The 17,291-nt window shown below is 39.7% G+C and overlaps 1 protein-coding gene across 1 annotated transcript; it reads left to right on the top strand.

Annotated features, from left to right (window-relative positions):
• The first annotated feature begins 609 nt into the window (after positions 1 to 609).
• mapk11 (mitogen-activated protein kinase 11) lies at positions 610 to 16,793 on the top strand. The gene is made up of 12 exons (XM_067581431.1): positions 610 to 893; positions 8,820 to 8,949; positions 9,054 to 9,112; positions 9,341 to 9,452; positions 10,368 to 10,397; positions 11,159 to 11,206; positions 11,296 to 11,410; positions 11,506 to 11,577; positions 11,989 to 12,068; positions 12,341 to 12,419; positions 12,625 to 12,798; positions 14,000 to 16,793. Exons 1-12 carry the CDS (start codon positions 781 to 783, stop codon positions 14,071 to 14,073), a joined length of 1,086 nt encoding a protein of 361 aa, XP_067437532.1. The 5' UTR covers positions 610 to 780; the 3' UTR covers positions 14,074 to 16,793.
• Positions 16,794 to 17,291: the final 498 nt, after the last annotated feature.

The following is a 17,291-nucleotide window of genomic DNA, read 5'->3' as shown; positions in this document are numbered from 1 at the left end:
TATTGCCTGAATATGAATATTCATCGATTTATTCCTGTTACACATCGTAAACAGTTCCATCCTGTAACATTAATCCACTCACGGATTAATTCATAATAATTTAATAACAATTAATCATGTAATGTGAAAGTGGTCACTAGTGGGTTTGACTGATGCAGTTTCAGTTTATTCATCAAAATTAAGCTTGAAACATGTCACACCCACACATATGAATCACCCAACTCATCAACTTAGTGTATCTTTTTAGCAATATATTATATTATATTTATATTGCAATGGTTGAGTCTCAGCACATCTCAACATTGTTTCCAGCAGCAGGCAGCTGAGCTATTTTCAGCAACAAAGCTGGATTAACTGAGTATGTCAGGTTGTTTTGGCGTTTGCATATTTACCCCACATGTACACACATATAGTGTAATTATTATAGTGTATAATGGCCTAAAATGGCCCATAATATATATAAAACATAATGTCATATCATATCATATTTTTGTTATTGCGGTTATTAATGATAGTCTATCATATCAACTTTTTGACATACCAATAGGGAGTGGGGGGTGCAGGGGAGAGAGAGAGAGAGAGAGACAGAGAGAGAGACAGAGAGAGAGAGCTAGGCTGTCACTGGCCGGTGCAGTGTGCAGCAGCAGCAGCAGCTCGGCTCAGGCAGCAGACGGCGGCCCGCGCCTCCGGTCCCATCTACCGTTTTCCTCCGTTCGTTTCCATTCCCCCTCTTTTCGTTTTTTTGCTCACTCTTCTCTTTTTTGTAGTCGGCTTGGAGAAATGTCGGCCAGACCGGGATTCTACCGGCAGGAGCTGAACAAGACTGTGTGGGAGGTTCCGGAGCGGTACCAGAACCTGACGCCGGTGGGCTCCGGAGCCTACGGCTCGGTGTGGTGAGTGTTTGTTTGTGTGTGTATGTGCAGGGCGGGTGGAGGGGCGAGGCTGCACAGCCACAATATATATTGTTCTTGATGCATCAGCGTAGCGATGCCTACATGTCGGCTGTGTCATCAGAATGAAGCTGCTTGTGACTGATCGTTTGGTTTTTATTGTTGTCATTGTTGGTATTACCGGCTTATTATTAATGTCACGTAGCCTTTGTAGCCTACGGAGTCAATATTTTGGGGGTAACAACCCTAAATAATATATCATGTTTACATTTTAATATGCCGATGAATAAGATTTCATTATGTGCACTGTTGTCACCCATATCCTATAAAGCAGGGTCGCAGTCTTGTTTTTATTCCACAGCTCACTGTCTTCTGCTTCTATATGGGTGGGAGGGAGTTAAAGACTAAGACAGTGTCAGCACAGGAATTTCCCAAATAACCCTCCCATCCCATCCCATCCATCCCATCCCACACACACACACACACACACACACACACACACACACATACACACACATCTCTGTGTTGGATGCAGGCATAATCAACCTTGCAACATAAAATTGCTTTAATTTTGGACGAATCTGTATCTGTCAGTGCTATCTCATTGCCATGGCGATGTGTCATGGTGATAACCACCCCTGACAGTCAATATTAATTAAGCTATAAGAGCAGGTTACCTAACGAAATATAGGGAGAATGCTTTGTATGTTCATGTGACTGATCCCAGTGGGATAATTACTTTTCTAAGACATGAATATGATGTTTAAGCTTCTCTATGCAGTGTTGCATGTTGGTAGCTTCATAATAGCAGTGAGAAGGAACTGTTAAGTCTTAACTGCCAAGATCAATCAATCTTCCACTTCAAACTGATTGATCCTGGCAGCTGGGTCAAACACTGAACTACAGGCGGAAATTCCCAAAATCTTGTAAGGAAGAATTTACACAAAGCTTTGTAAATATAAACTAAATAATATAGTTAAAACGACATCTTCCTGAGAACTGGTTAAAAGCGGATCCTTTTACCTGCACAGTAAATTCAGTCTTTGCCCATTTATGACACCCCTAACACAAGCATATGCCAGTTGAGCCTTTCCAGACCACAATGAGAATATTTTCGAGCCAATCCGGCAGGTCTAAGTCCAAATCCTCTGATGCTTTTTTACCAAAGGGATGAGAGAGGCAGAAGACTTAATGTCTGTGAGTCCGGGTTTGTCTTTATGGAGGACTCACTCCTGTCCGGTTCAGGGAACTGTTTGGAGTTGGCTATTAAGTTCATTGGGTTTTCTCTGTGCAGGCAAAAAATGTCTATAATTGATATGGATATACTGCATGTTATTCTCAGTCTTTTTCCTTGTTGTGGGGTAGGATCACTCTCCTTCCATTTTACTGGAATAAAATTGTATGATATCTTCCTAATAGTGTTTAGGAGGCAAGCTGTTGTGTTGCAGAAACGTAGGATGTTTGTAGGATTCAACAGTGGAACTGAGCTTACCAGTGTTCCCACCTGTGTTGTAAAATTGGATTGGACACTATATGGCCCAGTACCTTTGCCCTGTATTGTGTCAGATCACACACTGACATTCTGGCATAAAATTGATATGTTGGCTTGTTTAGCTACAACCCTCATTGCCATTGCCTGCATCCTTTGGAAGGAGGTTTTATCTTGACAGCTGACTTCCTGTCAAGTCAGATGTTAATGAAGATACTGTCTGAATTAGCAGGAGATGGGATGTGCTTCTATGCTGGAGCTTCACTTTATGTTTCAAGCTTCCAGGAATATTTTGTGCTTAAATATCTTGCCTATGTTGCATCTTTAAAGCTCTGCTCAGAATAGCACAAGAGCAAAATTATACAGAGCTGGATCACGAATTTGCTTTCAGCTGTTTCAGCCTCAGGAAAATTATATGCACACAAGCATCTTGGAACATGAAAATACCAAGGTTAAGATTTGATTCCCATTTTGGACACCCATGCCATGAACACATGCTTACTGTAATGTTATCAATGCAGCCATTCAGGGGTACATGGAACTCATCTTTGTCGACAAAAACAATGTTGCCCTGAGCAATGTAGCATTCACAGTTGATACTCATGATCTTTGAAGGTTCAGTTTGTATGAGCATAGAAAACTCAATGCCAAAGTCAAAGCTCTGATCTTTGTTATACAATTCTCATGTGCATCTGTTGCTCTGAATAGCACTTTCTGGAACTTCTCTGATTTCATAATAGGATGATCGTGAAAAAACATGGAATAATTCTTGCGCTTTGATACATTAAGTCACTGAGTTGTAAGTCGAGTCTATTCATTTCCCCTTGATGACAGATGAGTGTTGACTGTGATATACACCCCAAACCCCTTGGTTTGGTCAAGTTTGTATTCATTCTACTACCACTTGGAGTAGCAGAAGCTGGGTATTTCAACCATTTATTGCTTGTAGCTTTTGTATTTCAACCATTCATCAATTTCTTTTTGCTGTTTCACCATTCATTCATTACTTTCATATGTATTTCAACAATTTATCCATTACCCTTTGAAACTATTTTAAACCTTTTGTTTTAGCCCATGCATTTATTTTAGCTAACTCTTCAACCATTTATCCATCAATATTCATCCATTACTGTTTGCTAACTAGTTCAAACCTTTATCCATTACTTTTAGCTAACTATTTCAATATTTATCAGTTAACTATTTCACCATATAATAGCTAACATTAACTATTTCAATGGTTTAATCATTACATTGAGCCATTTAGGTATCCAACTTTTAGCTGTATAACCATTCATCCAATAGCTAACTATTTCACCTCTGCTTACTCGCTAACTAGTTTTTAATGCACTCTCAATTGCAACAATTCAATATGTTTGTTTGTTTTTTAAATCAAATTGTAATTTATATTTTTACAAATTGATTGAACTATGCAAAATCTTCCCCATACTCTCTGAGGTACAAGTACCCTTGTTTAGGAATTAGCCTACTACTTGGATCATAGATGTATTAAGGAGAACTAAATCCTTGTTGTCTGTCTGCCACACAGAAAATAAAGTGTTTTATGTGTCTGGTTTGTTTGGAATTATTAGAAAAACTTGAAGTTGTAGACAAAGATTTTGGGATTAGCATGTGTTTTTCCCCTCCTAGTTTAAGGACTGCACATTCTGAGCAATTATATCTCTCAAGACATCATATCTATGGACACGACATGCTGGCACTGGTAAAATGCCTTCTTAAGTTATAAACACACACAAAGGACATTCCTCCACAAACCACCCAGCACTGCCCTTCATTGTTAATGTTGATCTCCAGCTATTGTCAGTGACTTTCTCATGGCAAGACTTGATATGCAAACAGCTGGGGGATGGGGTGTCAGAGTACAACATGTGTATGTGTGTGTGTCATGATGGGGGGTTAGGATAGTCCCACAGTCTACCTCTTGAGATGCACAGTAAAACAGCGCTCATCATTTATCTCAAATAGCGGCTTGTTCTCTCGGCAAACCCTCTTGAGACTGCAGGCCTGAGGTCAAGGATCTGACAAGCTCATATAATCCTCTATAGCTTAGCTAGAGCTATACCCTCATCACCCATGGGAGAGGAAGAACCAAAAGATAAATAGAGTTTGTAAGGAGATTATTACAGTAGGTATAAGGGAGTATATTAGTTATAAGGAATGGAGTGACTTTAGAGGGATGTATTGCAGCAAAGCACAGACACCACAGAGAGTGAGGCCTCATAAATAAAAAACTTATTTAATAATTTAACATGCAGTGCCTTTCGAATTTTGATAAGTCATGAGACAAAAACTTTAGAAGACTGAACACTGTCATATTCTTTGTCTAACCCAGTCTCATTGTCTTCTCAGCTTCCTGCAGTCAAGCCCTAATTCCAATAAATATTCTCTTTTCTGCTTCATTTCTTGAGCCAAAATTGGGCCAATTTTGGACCAGGCGAGACTGAACATCAAGAGAGAATATGCACTAAGCTGATCAAGCTGCTTTCATCTCATGTCAACATATGTAACATCTGCTCAGTAAACCAGAACTTTGGCACAAAGCCTCTCATTTGGATAACTATAAATAAAACATGACTGCTTCATTTACTGCCGTCAAAAATGTTACATCTGTTGGTTTGCTGAATGGAAATACGATAAACTGAGCAGAAAACGAAACTGGGATTCTGATTTGTTGCTCATACCTCGTGTTTGGATAGAGGGCTCTTATCAAGTGACTGCAGTGCCATTTAATAGCCACAGATGCAGCATGCAGGCTATAATGATGGTGTGTGTACGTGTGTGTGTGTGTGTGTGTGTGTGTGTGTGTGTGTGTGTGTGTGTGTGTGTGAATATGGAAAATAGCAATTTGAGGGTATAGTGCTTAAATAAATAAACATTTTGGAAAATGTGGTTATATTTGCTTTCTTGCAGAGAGTTAGATGGGGAGATTGATATCACTGTCTGTCCATTCAATATGAAATTATAGCCACTAGCCAGTTAGCATGCCTTAGCAGAATGACTAAAAATAGGAGGAAGCAGCTAGTTTAGCTTTTTCCAAAAGTGATATTGCACTAAGAAATAGTCCCAGAAGTAAACCCAAATAATTATTTTTACACATCTGTTTTTGTATGAGTTAAATGTAACGTAATATGTTAATTAATAAGCTTAAGGTTCTGGTAGGCAGATGTTTGGACAGAGCTACAGTACGCTAGCTGTTTCTCTTTTTCCAGTCTTTATGCTAAAGTCAGCTAACTGGTTGCTGGCTGTAGCATCGCATTCAGCATACAGACATAAGAGTAGTATTGATCTTCTCATCTAACTTAACAAAAAAGCAAATAAGCGTATTTTCTAAAATGTCAAACTACACTAACACTCCCTTTAAATGCATAAGCTTGGGTGTGGTGTTTTGCAGGAATCAACCTCCATGGACAACAGTCTGTAGAACAAAGTATAATTTTCATCTCTAATTGCAAGAGTCAATACCCTCCCCCCATTCCAAATATAAGCAGATAATATAGGTTTTCCGCATTGATTTAATGAGGATGAATTACATTAACTGTTCAGATGAGGACATGTACATGTAGACAGTTTTCTTTGGTGGATAAACAGTGCACTTGAATCATGTCACACTTGGTATCTGTTGCCCCTCCTCTGGTTATGAAACCGGAGGTGCATTAAGAGCTAAAAAAATATTGAGACAAAAGAAGAAGAAAGAAATCGATGCCTTGGCTCTGCTGCTCTTAGAGGAGTGCAGTCAGATCCATGTATGGAAGATGGCAGGGAGGAAAGTATGTGTGAGGCCTGGTTCATGTCAGAGACGGAGGAGAGTGGCTGCTGTCCTGCCTGAAGCCCCGCAGGGACATCCGGACTGACAGCAGGTGACATCAAGCCAGAAAGCTAGGGGGATGCACTCAGCCGTGCAAGAGTGCAGTTTACTCAAGCATGTAAGCATTATAAGTCACCATGTAACGATACAGTAATATTTACAGTGGGTCTCATATATTGTAGAAAAAACAGGACACACATCATTTGGTTGGCACTTCTACACCAACTGTCTCAAGGTGACCATATGCTTGCTGCAGTTTGTTAGGGAAAAAATGACACATTTATTAATCAGCCAGAGTGGCCCAGGTACAAAATGTACTGTGGGCCCCTCACAGTAGAGAAAAATATTTTTTTATAGAAATTGAAGCTTATATGTATCTGCTTCATCTTTAGTTCTATCACATTTTAGGAAGTACAGAATAGCCCAAATACAATTCTGTCATACCAGAAACTGTGTGAGTACTGAGAGTGTTTACATACACAGTAGTATTTCAGTTTTGGAACTTATGCTGGTTTTGATCATTTTTCTGTGTTTTCTTTGAACATGACAAAGCTGGTTATTCATACCCCTGTATGCATCATGATAACAGTTTTCTGATTGTCTGTATGCAGGGGTGTGTTACCGCAACAGTTGAGAATGAACACTGTTTTCCTTCTGAGTGTCTAGACTGTGGATTTACCACGGAGTATTGTTTTTACTTTACCACTTAAGTCAGACTTTCCCTTTATTTCAGCATGATGATCATCATTATCATTTGCCATCATTTGTTTTGTTTTACTAACTACTAAGTAACTTGAGTTGAAGTACACACCTGCAAACATGGCAGAGAATGATCAGATACCAGATGTTTAAATGCCAAAGTATCCTGGTTTCTATCTGAGTGTTCCAGCTTTCATAATCAGGACTTATCCAAGTGTCTGAAATAAGGATATGATGTTTATATGCCCAGAGAATAACAGGAAAGCTTTAAAAACCTGATTAGAACCAGGATACTACAGCACATGTAAACACTCATCGTTAAAGAGTCAGTTATCACACCCACTGGAGACTAAAACTGATCAGAATGCGATGCAGCTGCAAGAGGAGTAGTTTGGCTTTGAGTAAGCAGGTCTGGCTCATAGTGTTTTTTTCTCACAGTAAAACGTCTCACTCTCCACCCTCATGTAAAACTAACAGCAGTATACTATCGGTCAAGTATTTTGGTTCAGATTTTGCTGCCAAAAGCTGTCAGAAAGTGTATTCTGTGAAATGTAGGAAACCACATGTAAAAGATGATGCAGCAGGTTGTGGTTTCACCAGAAGTACACCTCTTTATTGAGAAATTCCTGATATGAGCATCACACATTTATAAGAACTTTAAGCGTGAATGAGAAGGGATTTTCCCTTAAAGTGATCTGAAATCAGTCTGATTAACTAATGCTATTGGCCACATAATAATGAGTCATGTACTATACATTGAGTCAGTTCTAAGTGTATACTATACATTTTTCACTGCTCTTTTACTTTAAATGTCATTTTTTTCCAGTCACTTCTTCCCTTTTGCTCTGTCCCTATTGTGCTTTGCAGAATTTCTCAATTCTCACCCATGTTTCCTTCCTGTTTGTGTGTTCCGCTCTCTGATGACTGTATTATTATTACCGTGAGAGTTGAAAAGCTGACAGGCCTGAAAAGACATTGGCACCACAAAGGCAACGGCAGCAGCAGCAGCAGGGCTCAGCATTCGATATGTGGAATGACATTTACATTTCAAAAGAGGCAGATGAAATAAACTGACGCACTTTTACAACATCTGACATCCTCACTTCTCTTGTTCCACCACATCCTCTGTCTCTCTCTCTCTCCCTCTCTCCTTTTCTCTCTCTGTCAGTCAGTCTGTGTCTCTCTCCACACTCAAACATTAATCACTCACAGACATACTCTGTATCATCAGTTGGTATTGGGTTTAAAGGAATTGTTGGACATTTTGGGAAATATGCTTATTAACTTTCTTCCTAAGAATTAGATGAGAAAATACCACTTTTATCAATACAGTGAATATGTACAGTAGCTGGAGCCAGAAGCCAGTTAGCATAGCTTACCTTAAAGACTGAAATATGGGGAAACAGCGAGCCTGGCTCTGTCCAAAAGTAACTAAATCCACCTTAAGCTGATCAATTAACACATTTTATGTGCTGGATTTACCTTAGATTAGTTTAGCATAATGACTGGCCTGTAGCATAATAGCCCCTCTCCGTCTAAAAGTAACAAAGTCAGACGAAGTCACTGTGCATGGTCAAGAAATAGTCCCGTGTTTTTTTATGTTTTTACACACTGGTTTTTGCATAGATTTTAAAAAAACAGGATATAGCAGGTTGTTAAGTAGATTTTGTTATCTTTGAACAGAGGCAGGCTACATGTTTCCCTTTTTCCAATCGTTATGCTAAACTAAACTCACCAACTCCTGGCTGTAGCTTCATATTTTAGGCACAGATTATAAGGGTGGTATTGATCTTCTCGTTTAACTCTGGGCAAGAAAGCAAATAAGAGTATTTTCCAAAATGTTGAAATAAACAGCAATTCAGATATGTTCATGTACATTCAGACACGTTTACTTAATTTCTCTGGTTTCTCTCTGCAGTTCAGCATACGATGTCGTCTTACGGCAGAAGGTTGCGGTGAAGAAGCTGTCCAGGCCTTTTCAGTCTCTGATCCACAGCCGCCGCTCGTACCGGGAACTCAGACTGCTCAAGCACATGAAACATGAGAATGTTAGTGCTCGTTATAAAAATACCCAGATAGACAGATGCAGCTCTCTGCATGTTTCCGCCCGGTTATTGATCAACTCTGCTTGTTTCTGCCTCTGTCTCTGCAGGTAATAGGGCTTCTGGATGTCTTCACACCTGCTGCAGCTTTAGAGGACTTCAATGAACTGTGAATAAATGCAGTGTTTCTTATAAGCCATACATCTGTCCACTTTTCACCAAAAAATGCAAAGCTTCTGTTATGAGAGAGCATGGTGGTGTTGGTGGAGGCGATCCTAGGAGATTACAGGCTTGTAGAAATGTCTGACGGTTGCCATGGCAGCATCACCATGTTCTCCTCCAACTCCCCCCAACCCCCCCCCCCATTCTCACATACATACACTCTCCCCTTTTCCAGCTACCTGGTGACTAACCTGATGGGTGCAGACCTCAATAACATCGTCAAATTTCAGAGGTTGTCAGACGAGCACGTGCAGTTCTTAATTTACCAGCTTCTCCGTGGCCTCAAGGTGATTTACCATGTCGAGATTTATCTGCTGCATGCCAAACTGAACGCTACGCACAGTGCATACTAGATGTGTTAGCATGCATATAGTAGAGAAGTGGTTCCCAAACTTTCTTGTCAGACATACTGCACCCCCACATCCCTGTCAGATGAAGTCAAGTAACCCTTCATCCACACCTCCCACCAACTGATTTTAAATCTGGTTTATATATATTTTCAGATTGAACTGTGAATGTTTAGGTCAGGCCAAGTTTGCATTCATTCTACTACCTTTGAGTGGCAGAAGTTGGATGTTTAACCTATTTATCTATTGAGCTTTTTCAACCAATTATCCATTTATTTTGGCTATTTCACCATCTATCCATTACTTACAGCTCATTATTTCAACAGTTTATCCATTAATTTAGCTATTTCAACCATTTTCTTAGTACCTTTAGCTAACTATTTCAGCTGTTTATGCATCACATTTACATAATTAACTGTTACGACTGTCTATACATTACTTTTAGCTTTCTGTTTTAACCATTTATCCATTACTTTTAGCTAACAATTGCAACTATTTATCCATTACATTTACATAACTATTTGAACTGTTTATCCATTACGTTTAGCTAACTGTTTATTTGATTGCTTGCTGAACTAGTTTTGTTACACAACTACACAATATTTATACAGAATAAGACATTCTATTAACTGAGAGATTTTTGTCAAAAGCTTGCCTGCTAACACCAGATCAGTCCAGCAGCCAGCCAAGCTGGCTGTTCAGCCTGCCCGGTTACCATGGGACAGACAAAAGCAGTCTCCCTTTAGGCAGGGGCTAATATGGTGAACTGCACTGTTGACCCCTGTCTCCTTTATGTCCCCTCTCTCCTCTCTCCTCCCCCCATCCTCCTGCCCCACCCCATCGCCTGTCGAACAGTACATCCATTCAGCAGGATTGATCCACAGAGTGAGTGCCTTCTCTTTGCCATTCCTGTCATTTTGACCATCAACTCTGACAAAACATAACAGCATGTGGATGGTTAAAAGAATATGAAAATGATATATGACACACAGCTTTGTGTCTCTGTAAGTAGCTTTAAGGTTGAAAAGTATGACCTTATTATCACATATATTCTGTATCACCTTGTTCCAGTTTTTTGTTAGTTATATAAGTTTGCACTGAGTGAAATCTAAACTAACTGCATGTTTTATCACTGCATCATTACATCAAATTGAAATTCTAGATGACTAGTCCATCATATTATTCAAATGTAATCAAAACTCAGCATGACATTTTGATATTTTTGGGGTAAACTTTAGAGCTTTAAATGATTAATTTTTTTTTCATTGGCTGAGGTACAGTTGCTCAGAGAGAATGATTGAAAATTTGATATTAAATAGAATAGAAAAGTCAATCAAAATACCAGATTCTAGGATTACAAGCGACTTTGGGATAAAATGTGTGTTTTGTGGAACTGAAAGACAGTCTGACTCAAATTATGAGGGTTTGAAATGGAATTGAAAGTACAGGAATAACTATTTTCAAATCACCAATTCATAGCTGTATTTCTGATTGGTTCTCTTTAGATTCATTTCTATGAGTATGCTCTGCATAAAGTTAAATGGATTAGCCATTTATGTTGCTTTATATTCATATCCCATTTCTGTTTCGCTATGATATCTAATCATGTTTCTGTCCTCCTTTGTCTGGTTTACTATCCTTCCCAGGACCTCAAGCCAAGTAATGTGGCAGTGAATGAGGACTGTGAGCTGAGGGTAAGACTGGCCCTCCATTTAAATCAATAGATCCTTCACTCCAAACTGTAAACTCCATTACTTAGAAGAACTGTCTACCTGTCCGACAGATCCTTGACTTTGGATTGGCCAGGCAAACAGATGATGAGATGACAGGGTACGTGGCAACTCGCTGGTATAGAGCGCCAGAGATCATGCTGAACTGGATGCACTACAATCAGAATGGTGAGACACTATCGCATTTATCAAGTTGTTAATTTTTTTTTTGAAACAAACGCATTAAATGTTCACTTATTAAACCTGTGGTGTTTCTGTTCCAGTTGATATTTGGTCAGTGGGATGCATTATGGGGGAGCTGCTCAAGGGAAAAGTCCTTTTTCCTGGCACTGACTGTATCCTTTATCAGCAAGGCAGGAGTCCACCGCAATTTGCAGTTTTTTTTTCGCATCTTAGCAACAACCTTCCATTATCTCTTTTAAAGTGCCCTGTGGATGCAGGCTTCTTCTGGATTTGCATCACAATCCCAGGCCTTTCTGAAGGAGAGGTGCATCAACAGAGAGAAATGGGGGAATGAATAGAAGCAATCACAAAAGACTGAATTATCTAGGTTGTTGTATTCGGTGTCTAAAAGCAGTGCTAAAACGAATTTGATTTACTGACTTCTAGCTGACTTTCACCAGGACGCAGTAAGTAAAGTCTCTGAAGTAGTCTGTTGATTTTGTATGTGACCAGCTACTATAATGGGTCATCATGGTGATGACTTTTCTCAAATCTTGATGGACCTTAACCCTTCCTGCACTAAGATATTGACCAGCTGAAGAGAATCATGGAGATGGTTGGGACTCCAACGCCCGACCTCTTAAAGAAGATCTGCTCTGAACATGTGAGGAAGGGTGGAATAGATAAAGGGATGATTGGGAGGAGCAATTTTGGTTAAACGAGAATGTGAAAAAGAATGTGCCATGCAAACACAACAGTGTTGCTTCAAATGATGCAAAGAGCCTGCTGAAATTTTGTGATTGATGAGTCATTTGAAGGACTTAGCTGCTGATTGAATATTCAATATATGTGAGTGTTGGGGTGATTGATCACTAACAGTTTGGCACCGAATGATCCACATGCATGCTATGGTTGACCATTGGTCTCTATTTCCAGGCACAGAAGTACATCCAGTCTCTGCCTTTCATGCCCCAGCAGGACCTGGAAAAGATCTTTAGAGGGGCAAATCCACTAGGTAGGTGATGCACCACAGTTTGGATCAACTTCTTAAATTTAATTAAAAGGTTGTGAGAGGCAGCTCAAGTTGCTTTCTCCATATTGCAAATTACAAATTCAATTTTACAATTTTTTCTTCTTCTAGCAGCAACACCATCAATAAATTTTTGATTCCAACCTTCTACCATATTTCAGCCCTCTTTCTCTGTCTGTTTCTCTGTTAGCTGTTGACCTGTTGAAGCGCATGCTGGTTCTGGACTGTGATGGGAGGATCTCTGCCAGTGAGGCTTTGTCCCACCCCTACTTCTCACAGTACCACGACCCAGACGACGAGCCAGAGGCCCCGCCTTATGATCAAACACTGGAGAGTAAAGACCGAACTCTAGAAGAATGGAAAGGTAAAGCTTTGATTCAAAAGTAGCACAATATATAATATAAGATAGACCTTGATGGAAGAAAACAATAAAAAAATATGACATGATCACAAGTATATCCATGACATTTTAAAATGTCCAGATATTGTCTACTTCTCACTTTCTTTCAAAATTCATGCTCTCGCTTCCTTTTATAAACAATTTTAGAAAGGCAGCTTTTTTTTTGCATTGCAGAGGAGGAAATTGCGCAAACTGATGCTGCAGATCCAAAGTGAGCTACAGGCTGCATTCACACCAAATCCGGCAATGCGAGAAAAACGGCAGTCCTCCTATTCATTGAATGGGGGCAGTGCACTTACACTGTAGGAGTGGGGACCATATAGAGCTCAGCAAAAAACAGCAGTAGCTATCCAGCAAAAAGTTGAACCAGACTCAACTTTTGCTGAAACGCAACCTGACATCACACTGCGGTGGCCAATCACATACATGCAAGCGCACAATCCTAATGGATAACTTTGTAATGTGAAGGCTGTATTCGGCCATTTACATGTGATTATCGCAACAAAAGATAAAACAGTTGCCGCCGTGAAAACTTTCCAGAGTTGTAAAATCCTGTCTGTAAGTGGCTTCTTATAAGTCTTTAAATGCATTGACCTGTAACTTCAACTTTACTTCCTGGATTGTATGTCATTGTCTTTCCAGTACCTCAAACAAAACATCTCCACCATTGCAGCCCTCTGTGTTGTAATGCCGGATTGCTGAATTTGGTGTGAATGTAGCCTCTAGCTGCACAGCTTTTCACAGTGGGGATTTTATGCAAGAGGTTAAGCTTGCATGGGTGTTTCAGGAATGCTGACTGCACCACCAAAGTAGTAAGGGTTTTGAAATATTTAGAGATGCCATTTATAACATCATAAATATCATAACGTTTTTTTAAGTTGAGCAGGGAGTTTTATGGTTTGTGAAATGCACCAGAACTGGTGTGAGTCATGGGGGATAGTTTTGCATGGTTCGCATCCTAATTTTGAGTTTCTTTTATAGACTGGTAAACCAAGTTGAATAGACACGATTATAATAGCACTGAATAAAAGCTTGCAGAAGACATCTTGAGGTTCTCACAATGAATTACTGAGTTGTGACAAAGAAATGTCAAGGAAGTGCTTTTTGTCTCAATCAGCACCCTTAACATAACTTCTTTTTTTTTCTTCTCTTCTCATGTACACAGAGTTGGTATTTGAAGAGGTGAACAGCTTCAAAGCACCTGCCAGCAAGACTGATAGCCTTCAGGTGGAGCAGTAAGCATCTTTCTGCTCTGCCTCGACCTTCACCTGGAGAAGGACCACATACTCATAGAGTGGGAGAAGGACTGTGGAAGGCCGAATGAAGAAAACTCTGCATCCCCTGGGCATGGCACCTCTTCCCTCTGCTCAGTGTGACTGTGTTTGATTGCCTGTCATGAGTTTATTTGAGCAGCAGGGCAGGACGGTCTCCACGGGATCAGATGCACACATTACAATTACAGGGAGCATTTTAGAATCAGATACAAGGATGTCTCCAGACCGGAAAGTTGCTTCCTCTTATGTTTCCGCTCAGTGAGGCTAAAATGAGGAACAGTTCAACGTGGCTACAACAGGGGTGATTCATATGAGGGAGCAATTTTACAGAACTGAACTGTGTTTACAGACTGATAGAGGGCGAACAGGAGAGAGCAAAAATGCACACTAGGATTTCCAAAGCAACCACAGAAAGCCGTCTTGTCCCTCATTGTGACAAATTCCATAAGCAGTCACTGCTAAGATTTTCAAATATGGAATTCATGTTTAAAGGCTTGCAGCAATGCCACATCATATCACAGAACAGCTTAGCCTACATACTACTGCATGATTTTTGTGTATTTTATTATTACAGCATATTACTGGTACTGTATTATAACCATTAAGACTGCTTATTGCATCTGCCACACACTGCTGTTAAGCCAGCCTGAGGGCCAGAGAGAGGCATTACCAGGAAGTGTGACAGACCTTCAACCAGTTTTATCTGTAGTTTCCACACAGAAAAAAATAAAACAAAAGCAAACAAAAAAAGCACTGTTCTTCCTCGGATGAAAACCATCCTCTCCTGCTTACAGAATAGTAAACACCAACTGTGCTATTAATTAGCAAGGTAATTAATATATGCCAAAGCTGGAACAGAGTGACTGCACTGCAGGTCTGTGTTTACAGTGTGATCTCGCTTCTCATATACAGTTTCTGCTGATGGCTGGGTTCTGATCACCTGTTGGCTTTGGGCGCCACTCCATCAGGTTTCTGTAGTTCTCTGTCTTTTACAGGGAGGTTTGTGTTTACAGCAACTTAGATGGTGGGCATTTGGTAAACTGTTAGAAACAGTTTCCAGAAGGTGAGTGCTGGATAAGAATATGTTATACAGGCTGATGTTTCCCATAAAGCCGACATGTTTGGCTGCTTGTGGCAACCAGGGAGCTGGGTGATCTTTTAAGTTTTTTCAGCATCTTTTGTATGTTAAAAAATTCAGATCATCTGTGACCACAGCTTAAAAGCATAGGGGATGTTCTTTATCACGGTTGCGGGTATTTCAGTGACGTTGCAGTTTGTTGCCACATTGTTATACCCGTAATTATATTAAGAAACATCCTCTCAGGTGCCACTTGTAAAATCTAGAAAAGGCAGCATTAGCTCAGTGAATATGCTGATTATTGCAACAAACGCCTGACTTCCTCACTGACATTGTGTCATTCCGTTTGCAGCACACTTGAGTTTTAGTTCTACAAAAAATAATTGCTGAGGTAGAAATAGTCTGGTTGTGTTAAACCACAGTACACAAGGCCAGTGAACCACGGGATTTTGAGCTCAATACTGGAGTGAAAAAGTCAAAGGTTAAAATGGATAAAGATAATGAAAGGTCAGCACTTTTGACTAAATAGATATAGTACAGTTTGGTAACAGGCATCTTGGGTGGCCAGATACAGTAACTATCTGATAATGTTTAATGGAATATAAATCAATTTATGTTCACACACCTGAGAAACTGTTAGAAGGATGTTAATTCAGCTGCTCAAACCATTTCCAGTAGTGGTTTGAAATGGTTTGAATCTCCCCAAGTTACACGCATGTGAAGTTAAATGCAGCTCCTGTTTAGTGCAACACAGAAATAGTACTAGTATAACTACTGCTATGAATCAACTTCAGATATAATTATGCTCATATCTTGCACTTAATAGCTATACTATCTGGATACAAGTTGGATACCAATAGCAGGTGTAAAGGAGATACACGTTTCCTAGGTCAGTTAGTTTGCCTAGCTGACCTGGTAGCACTTTAGGTTAGCTAAAGAGCTACAAGCTAGCTTTGATTTTAACCTAGCAAGGTTAAACCCTAAATATGTTTAAATCTGTTGTATTTTAATGTATACTTTGGTGTGTTTCTTTATTGTCATGCCAGGAAAATGGTGGTGCTTTGGCTCCACCCTCTCAAGTTTAAATCAACTGATGAGATGATTTCTGCCTCAAAGAAATATTTTTTCGACTAAAACAGCAATTTACCATTTAGGTATCATTTTGAGGAACAATTTTTTTCTCCATATTGGTTCACACTGGAGTGCTACATGTAGCCTTTTGTGCAACTCGTCCAAATAGGATGCAAAATGTTGAATTTACAGTCCAAATGAATCTAAACTGTTTGTCTCAGTCGAAGTGTGTTCGAGCTCTGTCAGTTTCTGAATGTTGAAGTGTTACTGTGTGCTTATGTGGATGTTGTACATGTGGTGGATTTGTATAGCAACTTCAAACCGAATGTATAGGTATACTGTATGTACGTATGTTACAAGTAAGCAGTGTCTTTTGAATACATGGTGGCATGTGATTCAACAGTAGCCATGAGTTTCACATCTCTAAACTGAATGTCAACTCTTGATTTTCAAATGATTCTTTTCTCATTCATCGTCAACGGGTAACACGACTTGTCTTGGCTTCACAGAATAAACATAATTTCTGTTTATCACTATGTTTTTGTCTTTTATATTGTCTGTAACATTCAGTCATTCTGATATACAAAAATATTTAGTTTGGGGACATTTTTATGGTTTGGGCTGGTTCCAATCAATGGAAGTCTTAATATTACAGTACGCAGTGATCTTTTAGATAATGGTGCACCTCTGACTTTGTCGCAACAGTTTGGGGAAAGCCCTTTACGATTTCAACTTGTCAATGCCCTGTGCATGGAGGTTTTCCCAGTTTTGTGCGGAAGAACTTGACTGACCTGCTCTACAGCGCCTTGACCTCAACCTTGTCCAACACCTTTTGGGCTGAATTCAGACACTGACTGCAAACCAGACCTTATCACCCAACATCAGTGTTCAACATCATTAACGTTAATGCTTTTGTGGCTGAGTGGAGGAAAATCTATGCAGCCAGGTTCCAAAATCTTGTACAGAGACACCAGTGCTATATTATAGGAGTATTGTAGGGGTAGCCTATAATGTTAGGGTGGGCAGATGTTTTC

Source organism: Thunnus thynnus, chromosome 23, assembly GCF_963924715.1.
Source record: "Thunnus thynnus chromosome 23, fThuThy2.1, whole genome shotgun sequence".
In the NCBI taxonomy this organism is placed as follows: domain Eukaryota; kingdom Metazoa; phylum Chordata; class Actinopteri; order Scombriformes; family Scombridae; genus Thunnus; species Thunnus thynnus.
This window is presented reverse-complemented; position numbering and strand designations above follow the sequence as displayed.

Bases quoted from the DNA above. Each gene is read 5' to 3' on its own strand.
- mapk11 (XM_067581431.1), top strand. From the start codon at position 781: ATGTCGGCCAGACCGGGATTCTACCGGCAGGAGCTGAACAAGACTGTG. The intron at 11,578-11,988 runs GTATCCTTTATC...TCCTGCACTAAG, and splicing joins CCTTTTTCCTGGCACTGACT to ATATTGACCAGCTGAAGAGA. The intron at 12,799-13,999 runs GTAAAGCTTTGA...TCATGTACACAG, and splicing joins AACTCTAGAAGAATGGAAAG to AGTTGGTATTTGAAGAGGTG.